At 40.9% G+C, this 22,777-nt stretch overlaps 1 protein-coding gene across 10 annotated transcripts in view; it reads left to right on the plus strand.

Moving 5' to 3' along the window:
* The window catches only part of LOC124222247 (protein Fe65 homolog), a 201,529-nt gene that overhangs the window by 170,634 nt on the left and 8,118 nt on the right, over positions 1–22,777 (plus strand). For 9 of the 10 annotated variants that reach the window (XM_069137519.1, XM_046633031.2, XM_069137521.1 and 6 more), the window contains 5 exons: positions 18,138–18,350; positions 21,330–21,568; positions 21,649–21,767; positions 21,856–21,968; positions 22,532–22,730. In XM_069137519.1, coding sequence (XP_068993620.1) covers positions 18,138–18,350; positions 21,330–21,568; positions 21,649–21,767; positions 21,856–21,968; positions 22,532–22,730 — 883 coding nt within the window. The remainder of the gene's footprint in view (positions 1–18,137; positions 18,351–21,329; positions 21,569–21,648; positions 21,768–21,855; positions 21,969–22,531; positions 22,731–22,777) is intronic. The other variant, XM_069137522.1, reaches the window with a different exon arrangement.

The raw sequence follows: 22,777 nt of genomic DNA on the forward strand, positions 1-22,777 counted from the left end.
GTCAATAAGCTTGCAAAACGAGTTTCAGGCTTATTGATCTACTTTTACCCTTGTCAATCTTGAAAATTGAATTTGTTTATTGCAGAAAATATTCACAACGTAATTAAATGCTATGAGACGCGACAGAAAATATGCAAATTTACGTAACGCGCAACTCTCCCGGCAATTGAAAACTGATTGATGATCGACTAGACATAGGCTGACCTGAGGCGATAGCTTGCGTGTTAAAAGGTTAGAACAAGTTGACTCATTGAGCAATCAAGGAATGTCGCTTGGCGGGGAGTCGTTAAATAAGCAAGTTTGTTGAATCATTGTGCAAACTCTGCATTCAGAATACTCGGCGAAACTTTTTCTCCGAGCGCACTCCGCAGACGCGTCGTCGTATCACGGGACCGTTTTCTCAGTAAACAAGTCATTATTCTCGGATGAAAAGTTTCCTTATCTCGTACTCGATTAGAGGGAGTACTATTTCGTCGGCGAGCATCGCGATACCCTTTTGTTTTAACCCCCAACCCTTGACGCGGAAGTTTAAAAGTTCCGAATTTACTTACTGCTCTGCGCTCTCTCCGCCATAATATTTTTTTCTATTTTTTACCCTCCCATTCTTTCACGGAGTTTATCAACACGGTATCGAGGGATGTTGAAAACTCCTAAATCGAGTACTTTTTCTCGAATCACTTCCGTACCTGATGAAACATTCCGATATCGGGGCTAACTGCAGGGGAGTGTCATCGACTCCCATTCACATAAGTCGTTACCCCCGGACGTACACGCGAATGCACTATGGTTCCGACTCTCCACGCCGACCCTGGGGCAGTATTTATATCGAACTTTGGCGAGGGAGGCTTTGATTTAACGACGAAACTCCTGCCTGCGCCGTTGTATCGAACCCACATCGCGCCCTGACTCTGCAGTGTACGGTAAATTCCGAGAGGCTATTTACAAATTGAAATCGCAAACACATTTTAATGACAATCGCTCGGAAATCACACGAGATCGTTTGAACTCGATTAGAATCACTCGGAAATCGCTTGAAATCAGTTAAAAATCAGTTTGGATCGCTTGAAAATCATGAAAATACTTTAGATTAATTTGAAAACGTCTTAAATCATATTTAAATTGTTTGATACTACTTCGAATCCATATGAAATTATTTCTTGATCCGCAAGTGAATAACCCGTAACATTTCGCGTAAGAGAGCATGGTGCATTTTTGTCGAACTTATAATCGATGTTGAAAAACCAAGAAAACGGCTTACAGCTGCATGAAATTGTTTGTTGTTGAAGACTGAGGTACAGTAGAAACAAATTTGACTGACCTAGATGAATGTTTTTATTTTCATAGTTTCAAGGAGATATTTAACACCGCAATCCATTTGAGTGTCAGTTGTTGATTAGACGGATAGCTGTCACTTAAAATTAACCGTTCGTTAGTTCCACCAACTAATTTCACGAGGGTCATTCGGCAGGATTATCCAAGTCTAAGAAAAGAAGGAATATTTAATAAAATCAATATCATATTCCATACTCAGTCTGACCATGCATAAAACTATTCTCAATAAATGCATAGGTTGAATAAATAGACGATGTGACGTCACTCGTGCTAAGTATATGTATATCTGTGATAAAAATCGAAATTTTACAATTACATCTGCAACTTTGGGAATTGACGTTTATAACGGAAAATTAAAATCACGACCTATTAATGTTTAAAAATACTCTTGCTCTACGCTTAGAACACGAAAACCATCGCTGGTATGACTTCTAGTACCTATGAAACTTTTTTGTTCAAACTTATGCGTAAAACTCGAAGAACGATCATCGATTAGAATAGTTATACCGGCTGCAAACACATTTGCCGATCACTGATCAATCAACGAGGGAACTCAACGATTCGACCGAGATTTTATGTCGTAATAACGCGAGAAAATGATTCCGAGTATAGATCTCTTGTTCGAATTCCCATGTCTATTTTTCCCGTGAACAACGTAACGACGTGCAAAAACGCTAACAGCCCTTGTGCCGGGGAGGGAGGAAGCTGCTGCAGTCTTGGCCGCCACCCTGTCCCTCTTCAGTAGTACGAACACGCGATGGTACGCCAAACTGACGTCATCGGGGCCCGAATGCTTCCGGCGGCAAACGGACTTTCACGAAGGTGCGGCACGGGAACCGCAGTCAGTCTATCGCTAGCCGACAAACTAAGTTGACGAATTTTATTCGCCTCGGCATTTCGAGTCGGTTCGTTTAACTTACCGATAAACCCAAGTGAAATTCCAGTGTTGCCACAGACTTGGCAGTTAATTTTCAATTCAATGTTTCAATACGGCTCTTTGCAAATAAATAAGAACAAATAGAAAACACGTGAGTTGTTGTACAAAGAAAAAAAAGAAAAAAAGAAGGATAATAAAGATAAACAGAGGAGTTTATTTCATTTAATGTGTCAGAATACCTTCCCTCCCTTTTTCTACAAGTTTCGAATCTCAGCCGATCGAACAAACTTACAGTATAGAAAAATCGATAGTTATCGACAGGTTTAAATAATCAATCACGTCCTCGCGTAACGCAGTACTCGTCCATAGTCGGTTCTCGGTTGATATTGTTGTTATTATTATTCTCCAATTTTTACATTGAACGACGTTTAAATCGAAGTTATCACGATTGAAAAATATTTTTTCAATCACCATTGCGAAATGAACAACAATCCAAGTGTTGTGGAAGTTGAGCTGATGCCTAGACTACCTTTAGACGCGGATCTCCAAAGCACCGGCAGATGACTGTAAGTAATCCAAATTAAATGGCACCCAGCTGATGATCGTCGCAGTCTACGCACTGTTTTCACTAGTAAAACCTGTACGCATAAATACTCATGGAAAGATAATGTGACAAGCAATTGAGACCCCGTATCACGGTTGTGGATAGTTTTTATTTTCATCAATTTTAATTAAGGCGGCTGATTGAGTACATTGACCATTTATGAAATTAATTATATTCGTAAGTTACGTAGATCTCTTTGAAAATACAAATAGAAAATGCTGGAATGAAGTTTACGTATCAATTCTTCGTTTCACATTGCTTAAAACTGAAACGCGTTTTTTTTCTTAACATGTCAGGATCGTTAAATATTTAATTATACCACACGTGCCGATATCGACGACGATCAGCCAACGGCATTATTGAATTGTGTACTGAAAAAAATGAAAATCCGTTTGAACGACTTTGTAGAAAATAGTCTTCTGAATGAAATGAGCCATTGCAAAGTGAATTCGAACGAATATATTGAATTTTTAACCATTTAGAAGAAATTTGAAATGAGGAATCGATATCTAACCTTCTCTTTATAATTCTCATATTTGCGACCTTCACATTTTTAAAGAGATCTTCATAGCTTACGAATATAACAAATTGACAGATCCGCTATTTACGACTGTCTTGTAATAAGATTAATGAAAAGTATAAATTTTTGGCCCACCGACCTCCTGAAAAGAACGAAAATTAGTTTAAAAAAAATTTCAACTACTAATTGCATACTTTGATTAAATTTAATTTTGCGAATTTATTGCTTCCGTGCAATCGTCGTTCAAGTTAAATTCATTTCTAAACGTGTAAATTACCATCCAGCTATATACTGTAAAGACATGCGAGAGTAAAATCTGGATTTTAATTAGTTTCTCAGCTGTGGGATAGCAGGCATTATACATAATATACTCATGCCGGTGTATAATGTACGTACATAATCTGTGGAATCGCGAAGTAAATTGAAGCTGCGTAAATTATCGTATAATTACAGTCATACGTACCTAATTCTAGGCTTGGAATGAGTTAAGAGGACCATTGACACCTGCTGACGAACGAGGCGCGGAGTTATTGTAATGAGCTGAGAACCAGGCCGCCTAATTGCACTGTTGCAGGGTTGAATACACTTCTCACTCCCACGCGATTAACTTAAAAAGGGGGAAAAGCTGCAAAATTGGTATTAGCACCCTGCGGGTGAAGCGATTTTCGTTGATACCGCGACAATGCGTGCACCCATAGTGCGATAAAGCGGGATCGTCTCATTTCTTCCGTTCAGGTAATAATCGAATATTCATACGAACATTCATCGGGAAAACAGTCAAACACTGAGCGTGTTCGTTTGCTGTGCTTATATTCATTCGATTCGCAGCTATTATAAGGAGGTCGGGCAATGGTGATATTTTCGAATGCGATGAATCGAGCCAAAGCGGTCATATCCCGTTATGGAAATTTTGTTGAAATTCGTTTTAGTCGTCCCAGAGTTAAAATTTATGCGCATAATATTTTCCATGCATATATGCATATATAGATATGCCGGGGAACAAAGTATTAATTATAGGTCAAATACCGTGACGTAATTATGATAAAGGAAAATGAAATAGAAAAGAATATCTGCACGCAACACGAATCTCTAAGAAACGTTTAAATTTTCCGGCCATAGGTTTGGTTGTTTTCTTTCATTCACGCGATATTTTATGTATTTTTATTGACATTTTTCAACGGAAGTCGTTTGAGTGGTCTGAAATTTTGTAGCAATGGCGTATCATGCATGGTATTGAATACAGCTAATTTTCAAATTCAAGGACAAGCAGCACTGGTTCAGATTATTTTTTTTTAATTATCGAGGACAAAAGATCGCATTAACCATGTCGATGATACATTCCACAGAAACTCAAATATCATACACATCCTCGGACAAAATTAGAATATTGACTGACTTTTCGATAATATTATTCAGTCAAGGTTCAAAACTTCGCCGGGCTAATTGTATGGGTTGTATATTCAGTTCCGTTGAAACGGTTCAAGAGATTTTTCTTCTCAACGGAGATAATTCGATGTGACGTTGAGTGATTAAAATGGAAGCAATGATTTCTCAAATCCAATGAATACAAAAGATCGGTGAATACCGGATTTTACTCGTTATAGTTTCAAATATTTGCACTGAAATCTGCGACATATTTAGAAAAATTTCGTACTTAACGTCGCATAAGCAAGTTCTAAAAATTCAAGCTGCTGTTCACGCTCTTGCAAACTTTTTCCTCATCGGTATAACTTCGTTAAAAAATTAACCGGTTCCTCGTTTTTCACCCACATGTCAATGTTAATTAATACTTGATCTGAAGATATACGGTCAACGTCGATAAGCTCTTTGAAATGAACGGATTATAAGAAACTGAAAATTGAATTGGTAAGAAAGAAAGACTTGGATCATCCTATCTACCGTATGACATTCTCCGATGTAATTCGGGGGATAAAACCTGTCGACAAAAGATCGTTGATTGGATATTTTCGTATGGGACAATCGTGAGAAGATGACGTACGCCTGAGGCTATAATAAAAAGAATCTGTCGAACGTCGGCAGGCAGAGTTCGAACGTTTAATTGACGGTTGACTAACCAATTGTGAGACACAGATGACTTCGAGTTTAAATGCCGCGTTACGCACCAGGTTTGTCCTCGAAGCCGACAACGGCGACAAGCGCATACGTTACACGTGTACGTATTAAAAAATATTTGGCGGCTGCACGCCTCTCGATAGCTAAAGACCTCTCTCTTTCTCTCTGCGTCACTTGTTCCTCGTCGTCATCGCTCCCCCCTCCTCCGGAACGCGAGGCGGATAATGTGTACAAATAAAATTAATAAAACTCGGCGAGGAGGAGGAGGAGGAGGAGGCATACATCCAATTCTCGACAAGGTTCTAAAATTAGAGTCCATTTCACGCCTGTCATCTCCGTACCCTGCCTGCCTCCTCCACCCCCTCCCCCATCTCCTCATTTCTTCGCCCGTTGGAATCCTTTATTCTTGTCACCTTCTCCAGTCCGGCCTCATGATTGGGAGCCGCGTGTATATTTAGACACGGTTCAGGACCGTGCTGGATAATCAGGTCTCAGGTACCTAAGAATTGATGAATAAACTCCCCCTTTCGGAGTGAAGAATCGATAAACCCCATCGTTGCAGTTTTGATCCCAGTTTGAACCCCTAACACCTCGAATCTTATCCCAATTTAAGGTCAGGACAAAGAGTGCGGAAGATGAACAACTTTTCTCAGCAATTTCTTTCAAAATACGCACAATTTGATGACCTTCAAAATTTCTGCACCTGCAAAATTAAAGTTATTTAGCAAGCAGTAGCTTCTCCACGATCATTTTGAAAGCGGAATTCTATTGAATTTTTTATTCCGCGTTCAATTATCTAGTGCCGATATTATTTGATTTTTTTTTTCTGTGTCTTCGTTTTTCATTCGACAAAAAATCTTGAAAAAAATTTCGACGAGTCCTCTGTCCTCAAAGATACTTCGCGCTTTCGCGCAACCATTGAACACGTAATGCTGACAGTGAATTCTGCCCCATATTCTGTGAATGAGTTATACATGTATAGTTACAAATTAAAAAAACCATACTACTTGGTGGCGTACTGATTTAGCTTAAAACAGACTTCGCGTCCGTCTTAAAAGAAACAACAAATACCCGTAGTTGATGATCGAATAAGGCATAAAAAAAAAATCCATTCGAATTTTTGCTTCCCAAGTTAATTTTTGCAGATTCAGAAATCTTGCGATTAAACGACTTCATGATTATTCCATCTCTATGCTTGCCACTTTTATACTGCCTTTAACAATATTTTTCGAAAAAACTCTGCAAAATTTCAAATTTAGGGGTTAAAAATAGCATTCTCAAAGCAAAAAAAGAGAAATGCTCAATTAATTCATTTAACCAACGAAATCGAGATCAATTTTCTTCTTCAATTTTAATTTGCACCTATTGCATGTCCGTCCTCCTTTCCTCGCGCCGACCAGATTAAAGTGCGGGTGGATATTATCTCGGATGAAAATTTTCTACAGTCTTGAAGCTGAAGCTGCAGTCAAAATCAGCCACATGGCTCTTTGATGCTCGGTCAAGGTGAGTTAACCAGACCTCGGTTATCCTCGTTTGGATATTTTTAAACTCCTTGGTATTTCGAGTCCCTGAATTTCGGTTCCCGTCCCTGCCACCCAAAGAGCAATGAACTGAGCGAATGTTTCGAGGGCCTTCAGATTAGAAAAGGCAACCACTTTTGGAACACCTAAGTAGTCGACGCCACAACTTACTCTCCGCGGTACAGATTGCCGCTCGTTATTTCTTTGAAGTTCTTAATTGTGACGCGAAGCCTGCTTATCGATTGAACGCAAATAGCTAATTTCAATCAGCTTCGAGTAACTCTAAAATTTCACCGTTATGAAGTGAAGGATTATTATTGGCCTTAATTCATTTCCGTTACTGTTACTTCGTCCTTACTATTTTTACTCGAGATTCTCGCGTGAGGGTGAACTTTGCTCAGCAAATTTTTGTCCTTTCAGGATTTCAGAACTCACTAGATTTACTCTCATAAAACTAAGATTTAACTTAAAGAAAAACTCTCACAAAGGCCTGCAACCGTATCCAAATTTTCAAATAATTTCACCCGACTCAGAATGAACGTCGTTGCCGGACGTTATTGCGTATTCGGATCTCGGAATAACGAAATATAGTCAACAGTTACTGATCTGTACGATGATTTTTCTGAAATGATAGAATTGAATCATCAGTGAAGATTGAATAAATAAAAATGTAGACAGTTGTTTTGCCTTGTTCTCTTCTTAACAAAAACCTGTCCGTACCGTGATGAATTTTTATTTACTCCCACCCATCACACTGTCATCGTTAACCTTGTATTATTTATGGGTAAACAATCTTCCGTTTCAATCTTCTCTCGCGACCCCGCGTAACCTGTCACGTGAGAATCCTCCGTTAAAAATGAAAATAAGAAAACCCGAGTAACCCAGAGCTGCGAATATCGTCATCTCGAATTCGATTCTACAAGCCACCGTTCCGCAATTAATTTTCCGTCCGCTTGGACAGATTTTTCCTACCTTCTTTTTCCTTCTTCTAATTGTTCGAAAAGATGGCTCAACCGCCATCGCAATTTCTGCGAAACAATCGAAACACCTCGCAGCTGTTTTGCGCGCCCCGCGAGGAGAAAAGTTTCCCTCGGGCTGTACGGAGCAAATTTGGGGTTGCGAAAGCCATATCCGAAGCCCGGTGACGCGGCAACAGAGGGCTACATAGGGGGTGTGGCGAATCAGCATAAACTTAATTACCCCACTCGCCTCTACTTTCCTTTCTTGAGCCAGTCAAGCCCGCGGCAGCGGCCCAGCCGGTAAGACGCCAGTCGCGAACGGGGCTGCGAGGGTTGCGGGTATTGATCGAACCGGCGGGTCGCCGCGACGCTGGCGTCCCTTCCGCCCGCCCCGCCGACCCGCCGACCCGTCGACCCGAAGTCGCGACGCCCGACGACCGACGACCGACGACGACCGACGCGCAACAGCGTTCTCCGATTCTTGATTCTTATTTGCGCGGTTTCAGGGCGGCTGGCTGTTGGGGGTTGGGACGCCTCCAAAGTTGGGGTGGTTGGATAGCGATGTCGATAGATTTTATTAATTTTATCCCGAGATAGGATAGGAGCACCGCCTATGACCACTGCACCACCCTTTGCCACCGTTATTTGATATAGGTTTTACTGGCTTACACTACGTACTGTAAATTAGGGGTGCGCGAAGAGTGGTCGAATCGAATGGAATATTCGTGTTGTATGTATACTCTTTGAAAATAACCAACTTGTGCCTACATCTCTGGACAAACCTCGTCAATCAACAAAGAATTAACACTGTTTCTTTACTTTTCAGATTCTTCCAATACAGATCTACTCACGTTACAACACCACGATTATTCGTCCGATATCAATTACTTTTCCTATCTTACTTCGTTTATTATAATTAACTTTGAAATATGGATTTTCTTCCCGCGGACTCAGTTTGGTCCTTTAAACGATTTATCCGAGCCAGACCCTTACATTAAACAATTCGAGTATTTGAATTAGAATTCTAGCGGCTAGAATCATTCAAATTGAACGGCTGCTCGACAATTTACAGCCCTTAGAAGTCACCGAATACTATTCTGTGCTAACCACTACAAACGGATTCCGTCGTTAATCGAGGGGTTCGTTGCCAATTGAACTGAAAAGCAAACTGTTCGAAACATTCGAGTTATTCGAAATGCGGATTACTCGAGAAATTCGAATTATCACTGCACCATAAATGGCTTCGATGATTGAATTCCGTACGAAAACATAACATGCGGGTATTACTAAACGGAACTGTTGGATAATCAATTATTTAAAAAGCAATGTTGACGATGATTTGACAGTTTTATACCATTTGCGTCGGATGGCGACGGACGGTACTGAAGTCGCCAATAATAGGGCATCTACCCTGTTCGTGGATCGCGTATTCACCAAATTACTATGTTCGTAAGCTACTGCGATGAGAAAATATAAAATACTACAATTATACTTCGATTCGTTTTAATCGCTTCAAAATGGTTAAAAATTCAGCAGATTCGTGGGATTTCTCACGTTATTGAGAAACCTGTTTTTACACTGAAACACTCTTTTCATTACCCATTATTGCATCGTGAGATCTTTAATCGTTCAACATTGCACCGATATCGATTATCGCCAACAAACAACGTTATAATCAATTTCTAAACTTCTGTATGTAATATTTACTACTGTTATTATTTTTTTAAGCATCGAAGTTGAAATTACAGCTTAGCTTACGAATGCTTTAGGAAAAACTGCAATAAAATCGTTTTCTTTTGGTAACCTTTGATCCTTGCACGGTGCCCAGCTTTTAAATGATTCGCTTAGTATGCACGCTTGTAGAGTAAAAATCGACGTACACGCGATCCTCTCCAATTCTTTCTCCCATACGAATTCTCGGTACCGTAAGATATTCGTAAAACAAGACCGAATGTGCCGTCGGATTCGGTGTCAGTCGAGCTTATCTTTCGTATTTTGCATTTCGTACGTGTCTTTTATTTTCTTCTTACTCTACGTCTCCTCGTTTTCTGAAGAACCTTCGCTTCGCGTTCTCCCCCCATCTCCACCTGTACAACCCTCGCCCCCCTTGCGTATTCCATTGAAAATACTGACGTCTCGCCTCGCGGTTCTTTTTTCCCCCTCGTGCGCGCTACAAGACACGTAAACGGGGGTTCACCCATAAATCCTTGAAATGGAATGTACCACATGTGCCCGTGGTATCTTCATCCCCCTCCCCACCGCCCTTCGCCATTTTCTTTTCGTGACACCGGGTGACTTTTCTACGCGACCCAGGAGCTGGAAGCTCCTTCCAAATTATGCTCTTCACGCTCTTCGTCCTTTCTAAACCCCACGGTGAAAGTCGACGCATCGTTAACGGCGGGCTGCTTCTTCCCCTAATAATGCACGCGAAATTACTGCTCTTTGACAGCCAGAGAGAAAAGCAACGATCAAGTTCTTTGAGCCGTCTTTTCACCGCTGTTTGCAAGTGCGGCTTTAAACAACCTGAAACAAACATCGCATCGCAAGCCGGTCAATTCTGTCTATAAACTCGAATCAGGCTGAGGACGTTTAAGAAATATTAAAATACTGCGTGTTTGATTGTTTGAAGTAAAATAAACATGACCGTTTACGAGATCTAATTAGAAATGATTATTTTTTATATACTTTTGTATACCTAATTTCGCATTGACTCGTGTGACAACCGCCTATCTCAAATTTGCCCCGATTCTTTCGTCACCTTTTTCGTATTCTTACCCCATTTCTTTTTTTTTTTTTCCTCATTCTCTACAACCTTCTTCCCGCGGTAATGAATCCAAGGGTGGTCACCACGAATCTGTGCCCAAATTGGCAATAGATAGGCCCGGTTACTTTTTAAGGTCCGTCCTTGCGACATTCTCAGGCAAGCCGCGGCGTATTCCTGAGGTTTTACGATCGCCTGTCGCCCCAAACTCTCTCATCCTGCCAAGATTTTAATCTAACTTCTGTCGTAAAATGCGATCACGCTTCTCCAGCGTCGCGACGCCGCTCCACGTGTCGGTTCCCACGCCTTTCCGTATCTATTCAAAATTCTCTACGCTCGTTTATACCATTTGTGTTTTCATAAAATAACCCACGGTGTTCCAATATTCATGAAACTGGCCTATTTTACCCTCTATCAACGGCGTTTCCTCTTCTTCGAGATATTAACATGTTTTCGTTGCTCCGCTGCGGAGCGTCGCGATTCAATTTCGTCGGACAATATATTTGTTCGAATTCCGTACATCTTGAATCGTGTGAAAGGGAGGAAAGTTTTCTATTGAAAATTGTCACCCTTCCCGAGCAAAACTTTCGACTATACTCCCTCTGGGTTGATATTTTCTTTTCTGTTGTATTGTTCACTTTTTCGCGCATATATGGCAAACAAGAAAAGAATTAGAAAATCTTGGATTTATATAAATTTCATGTTTTATGCGACTAATTGACAGCTTTGTTTCTCTGTTGAATTGACACTAAGATTCTTAAAAAATGTTTGAACCCCAAAAGAACTCCACAAAAGTTGAGTAATTATTTGGAATTCGTAAGCCCGTTTATAAGGCTTCAGCGTAAATGTTTGTTGGAATTTTACAAAAACAAAATTACCATCTAAATTTGATGAAAAATTCATAGGTTAAATTCAACAAGCTCTCCCTTAACAAACTCCAATAAACATGAAGCACTAGCTTGAGATTATTTTCCTTTCAAATTGTAACTTTCCAGTGAAATGTTTGAAAAATAACTCATCTAAACGATCTCAAACTTTCCGAGAAAATTTCTGGAGAGTTCGACATTTGGGTGGAAATATATGCAGGTCCGTGTATTCATCGATCGTACTGTACGCAATACGTGCAGTCCTAGATTGTAGTAGACGATTTTTCTCGCGAAGAGTAATAAATCTAGACGTGCAAAACTCGCGTCAGAATTTACCTCTTAAACCGGCAAAGTTCCAACGCGTGCACCAGCAGTGGCTAGGCACGTATCTCTCGCAGCATACTTTGCATACCGCCATCTTCTAGCTATACAGCCCCCTAAAATTGCCCGGAGACAAACAACCCGCGACGCGTTGTCTCAAACCGTGTCAAAGTTAATCACCGACATGAACGTTACGACTGAATAAACGAACACTGGCAGTCCTCTGCAGACCCCTTACTGAAAGAAAGAAAAGAAGAAAAAAATGTTTAACCGTGAATATAGGCAACAGTGCGGGTGTAGCATATTTCTAAATTAAGGAACTTACGTGTATTTGGCCGCATCCGAGCCAAGTCCGCGAGAAATTTCGTATAGAAAATAATATTATTCCTGACATTTGCTGTCACGTCACCAGAGCTGGACTGACATCCCATCACCCAAAGACGAGGCGTCATCCCTGCGCGTCATGAATTCATATCTCCGGATAAGAAACCGAAAAAATACATTGAAGCGGCCGAAAATGATCATGAATTATTGTTGCCTCTAATGCTTTAGAATTTCGAAATTTCGATAGATCGGTTTATCGGTCTTATACGCGTACATAATTGCCTCTAGTTGATAATACGAAATAGTATCAAACACTTTTAACAATATAGCAGGGTTGTCTTCTCTCTTCCATTTATTCGATGTTTGACACATGTATATATGTATACATTGTAACGTTCTATGACGTTGCAAAAATTAGTAAGGATTCGTGAGCTTATTTGATGAGACAAATTAAAGACGCAAATAAAATGTTGTGAAAAAGCTTTAATAGCAAAGAACGTGTTTCTAGTTTAAAGTCTGAAACAAGACTATTTTTACAATAATGTTGGTTGACGCAGCAACCTTATTCTTTTTAAACACCTAAGAGGTTTATAAACTTCTTTTATCTATGATGACTACTAGATCATTAAAAGGAGGTAAGAAGGGTGATTTCACCCTTTGTTACAATATATATATATATATTGTTTATTTATTTTTTTTTCTAGTTCCGATAGATTTTTCTCCTTCACTCTGTTATTGGAGCAGCGGTTAAAATTTCCCGAAACTCGACGCGCCGTCGGCGACGTGCGAACGACTGTTTTATCGCTGATTTTACGCGATTTCAAGTATGTACTTATAAACTCGATAGCCGTGAATGTATATGTACATTTTCACTCACGTGGTTGGCTTCGTTTATTACTTTCAGGGCTAGAGAAAGGAAAAACGAAAATAAGTGCATGACTGTTTTCTCGTTTGTACGGAGATATTATTTCAGGCTCTTGTAGATTACTTCACTTTTATCTTTTATCGGCGGGGGGACGAAGATTGCATAGGTCGATGCAATAAAAGTACAGGACAAATATACACAGTGTGTATGTGTGTGGACTCATGGAATATTTATGAGGGATGACTTAGCGTAGATAACTATACGTAAGAACTGTATACTAACCGTACAAGTTTATAGCTTACAAACTACGTCATTTTGTCAGCTTTCCGCTTTATTCGTTTCTCTATGCGTTCAACGTTTCTGAAACCGAGAGCAAAAAAGAATGCAATAGAAACACTTTTTACAGATCAATCATTCGCAGAAGCTGCGGTTCTTGCTGAAATTCGTGGTTGCGATAATCAAGAAAATAACACTCGACTCGTTGCATGTTGTCAAAATTGCTCAGAATGTCTCGAAACCTGGGATCAGGTGGTAACCATGCAAATCAACGACAGGCTAAAACAGTATAATAATATGAAGTCTTGACACCTGCTTGAGGTAACTGTGAACCGTCACTCCGCATGCAGCACACACCTCATAATACATCTCTGTCTCCAATGCTAACCGAGCATTTAAGCAAGAGTGACAGATTGTGGAAACTGCGTAGTTGGCGGTGTCTCGGTGACGATTCCGTCAACCGAAAGACCCGTTGTGATTTCTTTCTTTTTCTGTCTTATGCAAAGCATCGCGAGGCCTGCTTTTGAAATTTTCTTCGCAGCCGGACTTCCAGCTGTCCAAGTAAATCACTGCGTCTGTTTACGGCGCGTAACAGTTTCGCAACTTATCAGCCTCCAGACTCGATGCAAATTCATAATTGATCATGCAGGCGAGCCTAAAAGCCGCGTAAATGAGACCCGGGACGTTGATTCTTCGTTATGACAACAATTCTGCCCGGCTGCCCGTTTATCTCAGAATAATTAACATAACAAAGAAAACGGTTATGAAGATCGATCGATTCTCAAGCGTCACAATAATGCGTCCTGCCTTACGTAATTTTCGCTCTTATAGTTTTTACAAGCTCGTTACTGTCTAAGCGACAGGTGAATTAGAGAAGAGGCGCTTAACCGAGTTCGTAGAATGTATTTTGCATTAATTGGCTGGTTAACGGAGGCTGGGAAACAAACAAATGATCAAATAGACACTCAAGTAAGGCGTAATTGAAGAGAGTTGCATTGAATTAGAGATGAAACCGACCGCTAATTCCTACTGTAAGAACGTGAGGTCATTAACAAGCTCAAAAAGCGGAATATTATCATTTATTTTTTGCTGTATTATTTACTAACGCATGAAGCCTTAACGATCGCCTGGTTATAATTAATGACTTTTATAACTTCACCCGTTAATAAATTTTCTACAAACCAACTGACAATGAAATACAGTTTTCCCTCAACTCCTGAGTTGATTGAGAAAGAAAAAAAAACATTCTGTATACAATCATGATGAAGGTTAACAGCAACGAACCTATTAAAGATGATTTGCAATGAACAACCCAAATGAGGATTAACTGATTACAGCTGGGTGCAAAATCTACTTTAGCATTTAAAATTTGTTCTTGATATTTTTCTCCGTTGTTATCGAGAGAATGATTAACCGTGGCGATAAAATTCAACTTGGATCGATTCAACCTACGTGTGCAAAATCTCAATATTACTATTCGATCAACCAGATCCTTGAAATGTAGAAACAAAAATTCATGAACGCAGGTTGACATGGTAAAAGGTCGAGTCCCCAATTCGCTTGTGATAAATGAAGATAACGGCGAGGCTTAAACTGAGCGTTAAATGATTTCTCACAGCTCGATCTATATAATGCTGCAGTCGGTGAAATGCTTAGAAGGCTATTCTAAATACACGACGTTTATACAGTACAATGTACACATATATACTTTCAAATGATTAGCGGCATGCTAAACAACGTAAATACGTACCCTGCATGCAGAGTAGGCATACTCGTTGGTAATTGGCACGTTACCTACGCCCTGAGCGAACCCATTCGACCAATTTGATGCCCCGTTGATCGCAATTAGCCATCGGCTCTGCCTTAATTGAGTGCCAACTCGACTCGGTTATGTTGTGTGTTGATCCAGGAGGCTTGCAGTCAAGCTTATGAATTTCCTAAATTGGCGTCGTATCACTCGGATACTCTGATAAAAGTAGCATGAATGTTGAGGAGACATCAAACGGAGGGTTGAAAAATGCAAACAGTATTTGTTGCTTCAAGTTTCATTCAAGCAATATTCTTTCGGCCGGAAAAACATGTTCAAACTTCGAATTTCATTTGAAAAATCTTGACGATCATTAACTCTGAAGACACGGTATTGATATTTTATCGTTTGCCAAAATGCTGAATCAAAAACCTATCTTTCGGTAAATTTTCATTTCCAAAATTTCATCAACGAACGAAATAAACAATGACACATCAAGCTTATCACTCAAACTCCTTTGTATTTTTGTTTTCCATGGTCTTGTTTCAATACTTTTTCGACCTTGTATACTGTATAAGGTAAAAATTAATTACCGACAACGACAAGAATACCTCAATTTTGTATCCCTGAAAACGGCTGTCTGGAAATATCTGCAGTGTATCACGTGTATCGAGAAGATAATTTTCGTGTTCCCTCTTTTCGAAGCGGATCCGCCGAGAGGCCCCTTCCAAATGTCACGAGTCACGGTTAAGAATCATTCACCGCAGGGCCTTGCCTAGTTAACATTAATAGTCAGCTTGCTAGAGGCGCGAATGCAAACGTTGGAACCACGTGGCCCACAACTGGCAAAAGTAGCTCTCCGCATGGAAACGAGTTTCTTATTTTTTCTTCCATTCACCAATCGATAACAACACCTTGAGGTCTGCTTCTACCGAACGTGAACATTTTATCCGCCTCACGAGTCATCATCGGCATCATCATCATCATCATCATCATCATCATCGCCTTGCGGATGCGCGGTCGAAGTTCTCAATTTTTTACACGTTCGTTATAAATACCATTACAAACGAATGGATTTCAGGTCAAGACCAACGCCCAGTATCCAGGCAAGCGAGTTTATTTCTTCTCGCTTACCTAAACGATGAGGTAATTCTTGTGATAATATTTAACTCTCATTTATAACCCGTTCCGATCTTTTTCAAATTTAAGATTCCTCTCGCGCGTTGCCAGATCTCTCTGAATTATCTGGCGATTGTTCATAGTATTAGCGAATTATTGGATCGATAACACTCAGCGTGCGATAGTTTCTTTTAATAAAATTTATAACCCTTCCGAAATGAATTAAAACAATGCTAAACGTTTAGCTCAAGTGTTCGTCCCTCGAACTGAGCGATAATTGAAAAATCCATACCTCGGGGAAACGAACTCGAAACGAAGTCTGGCACTAATGCTGGTGGGACGCTGTCATGACGACTCTACAAGTGATTTATAAAATTGATTCCAACAAGGGGGAAAATCGCCTTATATATAAATTGCAAAGTTGCCAAGTTGTCAATTAATGTAATTTCGTGATCAATCCGTGCAGTAAGACATTTTCTGTCGTAAAATCTTCCTCTATAATTCCTCGAGGGTTTGGAATTTCAAAACAGGTTGATCTTTCCTCTGATTTTATCGCGGTAACGCAAGAATCAAATGACTCTTTTTTTGTTTTTATTCTTTTCTTTAATATTTGCGGACATTCGGAACCCTCCATTCCATTCGAAGAACCATTCTCTTCTCATTCTCTACATTGCGAAGTTGTTCTCTACAGGGGAATATCATTCCCTAACCACCATTTACCCAAGTCCTTTTCTCGCGCCTTTACCAGTTAGCCAACCAGTCCTATACACCCTGCAGCAGAAGGTGTTTGAAAACTGGTGGATTAACTGCGCGACGATTGCCATTTCTAGTCCTTTAATTTGTTCCGAGAGTTAAGGGAAACTTTGCTCCTCGTTAAGGAGCGAAATTGTTCAGGGGGGTTTTCACATTGTCCTGCAAACGATCACTTGAACGAGAGTGCCATTATAGGAACCGCGGTAGCTTATCCTTTTTTCTCTTTCTCTCTCTATTTACCCCAGAGTTACCCACCTAGTGGTAAAACCGAACTTGGAACGAGAAGACCGATCGGTATACCCAACTATTTGAAAAGCGAACAAGTACGCCTTTATTTAAACTCGGTCGTTTTACGTAACATTGTTTCATATTTCCCGCACGCACACATATCGTGCAGTCCTCGTTCATTTTATTGGCGAAGCGCATTCCGCTGGATGCATGGTTTTAATCGGCTTAAATTATTTCCTTCTCCTCGCACTATGCACGTGACAAAGTACACGTGCATGCATATATTATTAAGCGGTGCACTGTTACAGCAAACGCGACGACGTTAATAGTTAATAAAACAGAAATGGGGATACTACGCGAGTGTGCATAATACCCCACGACTAACACTCTCGAGGTCGACGCTAAACTTTATACGCTAATTACTAAACCGCTTAAGCTGATCCTTTAATTACTTTGACAGGGTTCGCGACCCCGCTTCAACGACCACCGAAACCGCCGCTTTAAGACGACGTTTTGTTGTCATACCTGTAAACGGATATTCCATAACTTCGTTTATTGCCGTACGGGATATATAATTTTCAACATTCCTTTTCGTATTCGGAGTTTTTTTTTTTTTTTTATTCATCATCCGAGCCACTTTTCTCGTCGAATGATTCTTGATCGGTTTTTTTTTTTTTTCTTCACAATCTGAACACCATCTTCGATTGAAATTCCAATTGCCGCACTTTTCACAAACTTAGCGAAAACGACGCCACGCAGTGTTGTGTTTATAATATATACACATTTGCCAACTGACTCAAACATTTGGAGGAATTGGAATCTGAATCTTGGATTGTGAAAAAATTCATCAAACCTATCATGCAGGAATAAATAAGAGACGGAATTTAAAAAAAATGACATTACAAGAAAATATCGACTCTTCGTCTGACTATATTTTTTTGCCCTGGTGCTGTCACTCAGGTAAATCTGTAATATGAAAACATGTGATTCAGGTACAGCAATGAGGGTGTAGCGGAGGAGTCGACGCTGGTCGATGACACCCTCAACGGCAATCCTCACGTTCATGTACTCGACCGAGCCGACAGATCAAAGGGTCCAACATTGCCTCCGCAAGTTAGCGCCTCCTCATTGACGGATTCCGTCGGATCTATCCGCTGCACTCGCGGTCCAGATCAAACTGAAAGAGCCAACGCCACCTTAAGGGAGTACGTTTCTCGACTTTCGTTGCGCCCTTCTTATTGCTGATCGTTATGATATTTCCGTCGCGCAAATTTTGGTGATCAACGGATACACGGCAAGATGCCAAAAAAAAAAAATGTTTTATTTTATTAAGACCGGTTCTATAGTACCAAAAGTCCACAGCCATTCTCGCCAAGCCCGCGTTAAAGAAATCGAACTGCGTCGTTGACGGTGTCTAATTGGAACAAACACAAATTGAAGGAATGCCAATTGCTATGGTTGACGTCAAGTGGTATTACTATTATGTGTATTCTAGAAATTGCGGATTCTTGTTTTTTGCAGCACTTGATCCTTTTTGCCAAGTCTGGACGCACAGTCTCTGTAATTACTCGCAGTTGGCTCGAATAACTGTGGCATTAACCATAGACTGTAACTGCCAATCTCGCGGTTGGAGATTATCAGCAGTATACCAATTGTACAGCGTTGTTACATTGAGCTTTAATTGTAGACTATCGTCGCTTGTCTATATATCTCTCTGTTTCTCATTCTCTCTGTCTTTCTCTGTTCACCACCCTCATCTATTTCACTGGCTACTTGTATACGTCTATATCCTTCACTCTGTATATCAGCATAGTTTATACTCTTCTTGCGTCTGTCTCTACGTTACGCTTAATACATGCCTGTACTTGTATAATATAGGTATTGAACTTTAATTCGTGCTTACCGATGCATCAGCGGAATTCGAGCAACCCAACGCTACCTTTCTTTGCATTCCTACTATTCATGTTCCAACAGTGACTCTTTCATACTTTTCACCATCGCGACTCTAAGCAATCCAAGACTGCCAATCCAAGTTGCTTGGCCTTTACAATAACCGACAAACAGCACGTACCAAAATAATGTAAAAAAAAGACATAGCATTTTTGAATGCGAATTTGACGTGTCAATCGTAGGTAACATCGTATCGTACTTGCGAAATTCAACGAAACGTGAAACCTCGGTGAGCGATGTCTCCTTACTTCTATAAACAATCGTGTACGTCAAGTGTTCGCAGCCCCGTAAGAATTAAATCAATCCTACCTTGGGTTCACCCAAATGACCCGTTGAATTATTTTCTCGGTACACGAAGCTCGTAAACTTTTACAACCCTCGTGTATAGCCAAAGGTTGTAGGCTGGCTATTTTAGGACGAATAGGCAAGGGAAGGAACGGAAAGGGGATGGCTGAAAATTACCGGTTGATGGAGCCGCAGCGGAAGTTGAGTCGAGTCACCTGGTTGTCTGGGAAATATACATACATACGTACATGGAACAGGAGTACTGCAGGTTACCACTGTTATCAACCCCGAGCCCGGTATGTGTATTGCAGGTACGCGGTAGATTGCGTCGGGGTTAAGTATTGCCTGTGGTAATCGAAGCAACGGTTGCGGTGAGCGAATAGCAAAACGGTTCAACGCCCTATAACTGGCACAAGTCGCGATCCTCCGGTGACTTACGGATATGAAGAGCAAGTAGAATGACTCTGGTTCGAATAAGTCAGCGGTTTTTCCTTTCACTTTTCGCTATTTTCTTGAAACTCGTCAAACGCGATTCCAAACATTTTCGCAAAACTTCGCCAAGTCGCACTGTTTGACAATATCAGTAATTATAATATGGTAGAAAGCAGCATACAGTTTGACGTACGAATTAGAGCTTACGTCGCACACTGATGCATCGATGTCCAACTATTTTAATATCGGTGATCGATAAAGTGCCGACGCGCCGATTCCTAGATCATTTCACAATCGAAACCAGTCATCGGACAAAAGCTCCCCAGACGTTCTTATCTAGCTTTAGAGTGAAACTTGCGGTAAACTATTGGCATGCCTCTGGAAAGAAGTATCGACAATAAACCCTGGACTTTTATTCTTCGTGCATACTTACTCTTCTTTCCACCCTCGAGGATCGGACTCGGCGGGGTAAAGCAATGAATCTGAGACGCGGAATCAAACGTCGGTCCCGAACATAGAATTACGCTTGAAGTTCGCGTCGGGTGATAGGAGATTTATAAAATGCAAACTGCAATAACTTCGGCGTTATCTAATTTAAAACAGCGAGCCTTTGGAGTAAAAAGTTTTCGACCAACCACCCGAGCGCCCTGTACGTTCGTCGAATTTCTTTTCGAACCGGGCTGCGGCGGCGTTTGAAGCTAGGTGGTGCTATTAGACGTTGCTTTTCGCCTGTGTTAACGCTTATTCACTTTAGCCGCTTAGTATACCCTGTACACCTTGATCCTCCGCCATGCCCCGAATTGCTGTTTCCTTCTATTTGCGCCCGGTAATCACTCGACGCTGCACCACGGCGAAACTGTGGAGCTTGTATTTCACGTCGGGAAAACTAGTCCGACACCCAGCATCGTCAAATTTATCTTGTAGATACACCTCGGCGTGAATTCAGAGCTTTCCTATCTCCGCTCACTCTCAACGTTGGTACATTCTGTCAGATGCAGCTCTTGAAAATGACGCCGTGTTATACTTACCTTCACGCTTTTATGATAACCATCACTGCCTGTGATATTTACGCAACTTCGTATCTATATCTTTGCATAGAGCTTTCGTTTGGGTTTTCTTACTTTTTTCGCCTCAAATATTCAAAAGTATAATTCTTATTTATACATTATGCAACGAATTTTGCCGCTTTTAGCGATCCTGCGTAAGTTTTTACCCCTGGATGCAAATTCAGTCGAGTTGTAGTTGGTTTCTGGAAAGCCTTACAGTTGGTCGAATTAAAAAAGAAAATATTTTATCACAAGAGTTAAGAGACTATTGAAACCTGACTTGAAACCTGAATTGAAACCTGATCAACATTTTACACAACTTTTTTATGACGACTGAAGAGTCAGGTTTCTTGTGAGCGGATTCGCATTTTCTCCCGAATCTTGTCAAAGTTAACGCAATTATACAACGAGTTCCCTAAAATCCACGTAATACGTTGACTGAAAAATTTGAAAATAAAAATCGTATTTCAGCTACTGCGAGAAGCCTGACAACGAATCAGAGATGGGTGGAATACCTCACGTGGAAGGTGGGCTGAACAGCGACCTTTACGCGGTTCCAGTAAAACGTCGTCAGCCAAAAGACCACAAAGACCAGAAGGACTTGCCGCTGCAACCGAGCACGGAGAAGCTGCCAGCGGCCGAGGACATCGACGCGGTTGACTCCGAGGACAAAGACGAGAATCTCCCGCCGGGATGGGAGAAGCACGAAGGTCGGTACCACCCAGGGCCGGCCGGAATCTCCGGGCTATTACCGTCCCATTAATTGGTAACACTTACGAATTGCTTTCAGACAACGACGGCCCGTATTATTGGCACATAAAAAGCGGCACCATCCAAAGAGAACCACCCGAGGCTCCTCTGCCTTCGAAATCAGACTCTCGCAGAAGTTTAGTTAAGGATAACGATAGTGTAAGTTTAATTTTTACACTTAATGAAGTTTGTCTTTACTGGCAATGGAAGCGGTGGCCGTTAACAACGTTACGAATACTCTATTCAGATAAACAATTTTCACTCGATCGGCGGAATGGTGAACACTGTCACCCGCAGCAACACAAGCTCTGCCCTTGATCAGGATCTGGAGAACAAGAGGAAAGAGGATCTAGCTCTCAAGTAGGTTTCGCTTCTCGAAGTGGATACGACGGCTGAAAGAGCGGATGAATTTTGAGAACTTAAAGCTCGACGACTAATTATTCCATTCGATTGTTTGTCTGTTTCATTAAAAAATATGCAGATCGGACTAGAGTTACGTACATTTTTTTATATATGTATACCACCTCCCTCGGTGACATGTATTGCATCACCCGCACTACTTCTGCTGAAAAAACAAATTTATTGTTGGATAGTTTGCCCTCTTCGCTGCATCCTACTTATTTCTTTAATTATCATATTTTTTTAGTCTGTTAAATTTTTAAAAAAACTGGTCAAATTTGAAATAAAAGTCGAACTTCAAATCGAAACGGTTGGCATTCTGTTGAAAGAATGAAAAACAATAGTTTGGATATAGTAGAAAATGAATTCCCAAAAATCGTCTATTCCTTCAGCCATTTACTCGTGTACTACACATACCCCCTCAAGTCGTGTCGATTCACTCGAATCCCGCATCGTCAACCCCTCACCGCCACCATTTTATTGTAGCCAATAATTTACAAAAGTTTCAATCTGCCCCATCAAAGGCGAAGGAGTTACCCAGCTCGCGTCGACACCGAGAGCAGAGACAGGCCAATAAGGTTTGCGGTCCGTTCGTTGGGGTGGGTCGAGGTGGCCGAAGAGGATCTGACCCCGGAGCGAAGTAGCAAAGCCGTCAACAAGTGCATCGTCGATTTGTCACTGGGGAGGAACGATCTGCTGGACGTTGTCGGAAGATGGGGAGACGTGAGTGTGCGGATAGATCTTTTCGGCATTCGTCTTGTATGCTTTTT

Source organism: Neodiprion pinetum, chromosome 6, assembly GCF_021155775.2.
Source record: "Neodiprion pinetum isolate iyNeoPine1 chromosome 6, iyNeoPine1.2, whole genome shotgun sequence".
Classification (NCBI taxonomy): domain Eukaryota; kingdom Metazoa; phylum Arthropoda; class Insecta; order Hymenoptera; family Diprionidae; genus Neodiprion; species Neodiprion pinetum.